At 43.6% G+C, this 7,071-nt stretch overlaps 1 protein-coding gene across 1 annotated transcript in view; it reads left to right on the forward strand.

Moving 5' to 3' along the window:
• The first annotated feature begins 1,575 nt into the window (after nt 1-1,575).
• KLHL6 (kelch like family member 6) overlaps nt 1,576-7,071 on the forward strand; it is a 42,939-nt gene continuing 37,443 nt past the window's right edge. Inside the window, exon 1 of the mRNA XM_044676473.1 lies at nt 1,576-1,835. Within this exon, the coding sequence (XP_044532408.1) occupies nt 1,576-1,835 (260 nt within the window). The remainder of the gene's footprint in view (nt 1,836-7,071) is intronic.

The raw sequence follows: 7,071 nt of genomic DNA on the forward strand, positions 1-7,071 counted from the left end.
CTTCAGCCAGCATCATGATTTTTCTGGTATCTTAGTTGGGTAGCACATTTCTCACTGTAGACAAAGATGCTGCAAGGACTTGGATGATGGATGAGATCAGCCATGGCTGATGCCAAGGGTACAATAGTCTTTAGGTCTCCAGAGGGAGAGGGAGTCCCAGATGGTCTGGGACTTCTGGGTCCATGCTTTAGGGCAGCTCCGGTATTTATTACCAGAGTAAGAGAAGCTTGTTCAGTCTGGGGTCTGAGATAGGCTTGGAATCAGAGAATCAGAGAATCATACAGAGGAAAATGGACTGGATCTTACTCCTTGGGTGACCTTGGGCTGCAGTTTCCTCCTCTGTAAAAGGAAAGTGTTGGTCTAGTCTTCTGACTTTCCCCCGTCTTATGATGACTTCAATAATTATTCCCCAGCCTATTACTCAATACTCATCTAGAAATATTAAAAATACAGCCAACAGTCAGAACCAAAGACTTCCAAACTACACTTAGTAGCTGATTATTAAGATAGAAAAGGGCTCAAGTCACTCTGTCAATAAGAATTTAATAAGGACCTACTATGTGCTAAGCACTGGGAATACAAAGGAGAGTAAAGACCATCCCTGCTCTCAAGGAGCTCCAGTCTAATGGACACAAAGTTGATAGAGAGGTGGAGTTAGGAAGCTGTTGTTCAGGCATCTATGCTTTGCCACACCATTTGAGATTTTCTTGGCAGACACTGGAGTGGTTTGCCATTTCTTTCTCTGGCTCATTTTAAAGATGAGGAAACCAAAGCAAACAGGGTGAAGTGACTTGTCCAGAGTCACACAGCTAAGATACTGGGGAGTGGTTTGCCATTTCCATCTCTGGCTCATTTTAAAGATGAGGAAACCAAACAAACAGGGTGAAGTGACTTGTCCAGAGTCACACAGCTAAGATACTGGGGAGTGGTTTGCCATTTCCACCTCTGGCTCATTTTGCAAATGAGGAAATGGAGGCAAACAGGGTGAAGTGACTTGCCCAGGGCCACATGACCAGTAAGAGTCTGAAGCTGGATTTGAACTCAGGAAGATGAATCTTCCTAACTTCAGCCCTGAAATTCTATGGACTGCCCACCTAGCTTCCCCAAGTCAGGAAGACATGGTTTCAAACCCATGTCAGACAATTACAGTTGTGTGCACCTAGGCAAGCCCCTTAAACCTGTTTGCCTCAGTTTCCATATCTGTAAAATGAGGGAGTTGGACTTGATGACCTCTGAGATCCTTTTTAATTCTGAATTTATGACAGTATGTATGGATCTGTGATCTGAATCTTCCCCTTATATCCTAGCTTCTCCCTTTGTACGTCTAGCCAAAGTTGTTTCTAAACACAGTAGTATTTCAAAGAAAGAAGAAAAAAAAAAAGAAGTTGCTCTCAGTTGTAGCAACAGGATGAGAAAGTGCAGTTTCCTGTTATGTGTATATGTGTGACAGCTGTTGATAAGTGGAGGGTTCTGGACAGGAAATCTGTTTAGACCCTACAGTGTGACCTGGGTGCAACATCAGAGCTCTTTCAGACTCAAGTATTAACGATATGACATGGTGCCCCCCCCTGAAACATGGGAGACACCATGGAAAAAAGTATAGAAGGACCCCTCACTCCTCTGGATGAGGCTCCTTCCAGGAAGAGAGGGGATATAGTGGAAATCTTGAATGGTGAAAAGGTGAAATTTGATGACACGGAGCTCTCGAGAATCCTGCAGAATGGCTTGGAGAACCTGCGACTGGAAAACTCTCTGACCGACGTCATCTTGTGCGTGGACATTCAGGAATTCTCCTGCCACCGGGCAGTGCTGGCCGCAGCCAGCAATTATTTCAGGTACACGATACCCAAAATGAGAGCTGAATTTGGTATTTGTTTGATCAAGAATTTCAGTTGGTGCTAGAACTGAAACTAGTCGGTGAGATGCTGTAGCCAAGGTGGGGAATCAACACGAACAGAGAAGCCCAGAGAGAGTGAACCTAAAAGCTTCTTGCAGACTTAATCATAGAAAAAAGCACCATTTTAGCCACACATTTAGATGGAAGTCAAAGCTAAGTGTGGTTGTTGGAGAGGAAGATGAAATGAAATGAAACTTCTGGTCTTGCGGCGTTGGGCTGGGCTTGTTTTTTCTTTGGCACGATTGTTGTCTTTGTTCTTTGTAACAGTACATTAGAGAAACAGGATGTACAACAAGAGTCCCTTCTTTTCCCAGGTTATTACATGAATTGCTAAGGATGCTCTGTGTTAGAGTAGAAAGAGTACTGACTGATTCTGGATTCATAGAACCTGGGTTCGAATTCTGACTCTGATGCTCTCTTTGTCGCTTCAACTTTCCTGAGTGTCCTCGTTTGTAAAATGATGGTGTTGAACTAGATGGCCTCTGTGATGTCTTCCAGATCTAGGTCTAGGATCCTAAAATTAAAGGGTTTTTTGGGGGGTGGGGCCAAAGGGAGGATGTAATTTCAGGGACACTTAGAACTAAGGAGGCTACTAAACTTTTAAGTCACGCAGAGTTGTCTGTCTTATTTGCCAGTCTTGTTCATCTCCACCTGATGTATAACCTTCATTTTCCCTTTGTCTGGAATTCTCTCTCTCATCAGTCTTCACCTTTAGACTTCCTTGAGGTGCTGGCTGAGATGCTACCTTTTATTTTATTTTTATTTTTTTAAACCCTCACCTTCCATCTTGGAGTCAATACTGTGTATTGGCTCCAAGGCAGAAGAGTGGTAAGGGTAGGCAATGGGGGTCAAGTGACTTGCCCAGGGTCACACAGCTAGGAAGTGTCTGAGGCCATATTTGAACCTAGGACCTTCCGTCTCTAGGCCTGGTTCTCAATCCACTGAGCTACCCAGCTGCCCCCTGTGCTATCTTTTAAAGGAACCCTGGAATCCTCTCCCATCCCTCTTTTTTTTTAAACCCTTACTTTCAGTTTAAGGAATGACTCTAAGCTAGAAGAGCAAGGACTAGGCAATTGGAGTTAAGTGACTTGCCCAGGGTCACACAGCTAGGAAGCATCTGAGGCCAGATTTGAACCCAGGTTCTCCCAATCCCTCACTGTTCCTCCCATCCCTTTGTTGATTAGCTCCATTTTATCCCGTAAATATTGACTGAACATAGTTGTGAGCTCTTTGAGAGCATTTCTTTGTATTCTCAGCACTTGGCACAGGACATTAGTACAAAGTAGGTGCTTAAAAATGTGTTTTGACTTGTCTGGATATATATAGGAAGGTCATGAGAACATAGTTTTTTTCATGGGTTTGGCAACAACGGCTGCTTTGTCATCCATGAACAGAGTAGGGGATATGACCATCTGTAAGGGACTGATTAGTTACTGCAGGTGCCTAAAGGCAAGAGACCACTGTGCTGGCCCTCCATATTGAATTCATAGTCACCACAGGAGAGAGAAAAGAGCAAAAGCCATAAAGAGGAGAGCGCTGTCCCTCACGTCAGAGAACCGTGGTTCCTCTGATACTGAATGCTTGTGTGATGAGGGCAGATCACAGCATCCTTGAACTTCAGTTTCCTCATCAGTAAAACAATGGAGTTGAACTCGATGGTATTGAAACCCTAGGTTCCTCCTAATGTAGTCTGACAACTTTCATTTCAATGTGTGAACAATCCCTCCAATGTTTCAAATTTTCATCCTTCCATCCCCATTTTGTCTGATTTTTTAAATAACATATCAGACATAGCTATGTTGTCTCTGTGTTGTTTCTCCTTCTTACTACCTGATCAGCCCATTTCCTTTTCTAGTCTTATGTGTCCTTAACAATGTTGCATGCCAGTCATTGCTAGAAGAATTGTTCCATTTCATGTCTATCTGTTATCCCCTTGCTTTCATACCCAAATACTCTTAGATTGACAGGCACTGTTGTGAGAGTAATGAATATGAAGGACATAGGGATTAAAATCTTGGCTCTTTGTGACCTTAAGTAAATCAAATAGCTTTTCTGGGTCACAATTTCCCCATTTATAAAATGAAGGGTTTGGTCTAGGTCTGTGTTGGTGAACCTATGGATTGTATGCCAGAGGGACCTGCTCCCTCTCCTCTCTCCATCGAGCCTGAGGACATTTCTCACTTCACGTGTTCCTCTTCCCATCAGCCCAATGGGAGTGCTTCTTCCCTCCCCTGTCTTGGGGGGGGGGGGCTCGCATGCTGGCATGAGGGCTGCCGTTTGGGCACTCGATCTCTAAAAGATTCACCATCACTGTTCTAAGGGATTTCTCTATCCTTTTAGCTGAGAATCCTACAATCTGATTTAGCTAGATCTCATGCCAAGTTTTTAAGTGGGTTTTTTCTTAAACAACTTTTCACTGTTTTGTGAGTTGATAGGGCTTAGAATCTCTCATACTTCTCTGTAATGCAGGAACTCTTACATTGACTAAATTCCCTTCAAATACAATGACAAAATCAATGGCCATTTCCATTTTTCTGAGTATTTAAAGGTTTTGGGTTGGAGTTGTTATAATTGTTCACATCATCTCCTCCTCGTTGCTCTCTTTTCCTGTAATTTGGGGTTTGCTTTGGCTTTGGATGCTAAGATGGCCAATTGACCACTGTTATAAGGAAGAGAGGATTTGAGCATGTGAGGTGGGTCTGCAGGGGAGATGCAGATGCAGAGAAAAGATTCTAGAATGTGGGAGTAAAGGGTGTTTCTCTGGTTTGTCCTGGAGGGACTGGCTGCTTTTCTAGCTTGGTGGCTGCTACTACCCTGCACTACCCTGATTTCCCATCCTGCTTGCTGCCCTGTTGCCCTGCTGTTATCTCCTGAGTTTCCTGGTGATCCTGAACCATCTGGCATCTGTCTGTTAGATCAGGTCTGGGTTCCTTTTAGATTCGGGACCTCTTCCTGGGCTCTGTTAAGTTTGCCACAGACCACTACCTCTATTCCCATCTAAGGGGGGTCTATCTAGATTAGACCTGGGAGCTTTAGACAGTTAGGTCAGGATTAGTATAGCTCAAATTCTGTGAAGACTCCCAGCGACAGGACATTTAGATCTGGAGGGGTTTAGGGAGCTGACTTTAGTGTCAGGGTATTCCAAAAATCCCGTCTAACCTTTTCCTGTTATAATAAATACAGCATCCGTCCCTGTTATTGAGTAGTCTGTGTGTGTCATCTCAGATTCAGGCTCTGCCTGTTGGCCTTCCCAAACCAGTTAATCTTCTGATACTGGCCCCATCCTAATCATCTGGTCCCATCCCCTAAATCACCCTCTTACACCACTGGCTCTAAAATGACTAAAATCCCGCCTTCTGTAGGCTGCTTTTCCCAGTCTTCCTTAAACTTAGTATCGTTCCTCTAAGTCTAGCCTCCAATTTATTCTCTTTAGAGTCTGGAATATTCTGAATGGTTGCTTCTGAGAAGAGGTCCTTAGGCTTCTTTGCCAGTCTCCCAAAGGGAATCATTGCATAAATGAAGTGAAGAGTTCTTGCTTTAGTTCATTTTCTCCTGCTTCCTCAATTGTGACTTTAGGAACATGAAGACTCCATACAGGAATGGAGGTTGTTTTGTAATTTTGTCCATTAAATAGACATAGTTTGGGTAGCTGGGTAGCTCAGTGGATTGAGAGTCAGACCTAGAGAAGGGAGGTCCTAGGTTCAAATCCGGCCTCAGACACTTCCCAGCTGTGTGACCCTGGGCAAGTCACTTGACCCCCATGGCCCACCTTTACCTCTCTTCCACCTAGGAGCCAATACACAGAAGTTAAAGGTTAAAAAAAATGAACGAACCTTTGATTTTATTGGTCCATGGAACTTCCAGTGAAGAAACTTCCTTTCCCAACATAGGCTGTCAAATGCTCCTCATCTAACAGGATTTCTTAGAGAGTTGCTGGGGGTCATTGAGATTTAAGCAGCTTGTCTTCAAGCTTGTTTTTCTATCCTATCCACTTGTGTGTCCGAGATCCCTTTGACAGTCTTTGGGGAAATAATAATATTTTCTTCTCTAAATAACATTTTAAAATAATTGATGGAGATTTTAAATTTCAGTTAGAGATCAATGAAAAGACAGGCAGCAAGGTGGCACAATGGACAGAGTACCAGGCTTGGAGTCAGGAAGACTCATCTTCCTGAATTCAAATCTGTCCTCAGACACTTACCAGCTGGGCAATCTTGGGCAAGTCACCGAACCCTGTTTGCCTCAGTTTCCTCATCTGTCAAGTGGAAAAAGAAATGGCAAATTATTCCAGTATATTTGCCAAGAAAACCCCGAAAGAGGTTACAAATAGTTGGACCTGACTAAACAATGACTGAACAACAAAGAAAAAAATGTATTCTCATCCAAGTTCACAGGGCCCTTGGAATCTATCCACGGATACCCTTCGATATGCTCTGTTGCTACTAATAATTTATCTAACACTAAGATTTATAAAACACTTTACAAATATTGCCTCATGTTACCCTTACAGCCACCCTGGAAGGTAGGTGATATTATTATCCTCATTTTACAGATGAGGAAACTGAGTCTGACAGAGATTAAATGGTTTGCCAAAGGTCACAAAGCTGGTAAGTATCTGAGGCTGATTTTGAACTCAGGTCTTCCTGACTCCAGGTTCAACCCATGCGGAACTCAATTCCCTCTCAGTATTAATTAGAACAATCCAGAGGATGTGAGTATTGTTTGTTGCTATTTTAAAATAACATTTAAGCAAAAACACTTCAGAGTCATTATGACTCTTCATGTTTGGCTTTACACTTTGTCCTGGAGAGGAAGCTTCTGGAATCTGAATTCGCATCCTACCTCTGACACATACAACTAGCTATACAAATCCCAGGCAAATCACTTAGTGTCTCTACACCCCTGGGAAGTGTCTGAGGAGTTAGGGGGCATCCACGTGGCTCAGTGGATTGAGAGCCAAACTTAGAGATGGGAGGTCCTGGGTTTAAACCTGGTCTCAGATGAAAGAAAGGAAGGAAGGGAGAAAGGGAGAGAGAGAGACAGAGAGACAGAGACAGAGAGAGACAGAGACAGGGGTGGGGAAGGGAGAGAGGGGGAGAAAGAGAGAGAGAGAGAGAGAGAGAGAGAGAGAGAGAGAGAGAGAGAGAGAGAGAGAGAGAGAGAGAGCGAGCACA

Source organism: Gracilinanus agilis, chromosome 4 (assembly GCF_016433145.1).
Source record: "Gracilinanus agilis isolate LMUSP501 chromosome 4, AgileGrace, whole genome shotgun sequence".
Taxonomy (NCBI): domain Eukaryota; kingdom Metazoa; phylum Chordata; class Mammalia; order Didelphimorphia; family Didelphidae; genus Gracilinanus; species Gracilinanus agilis.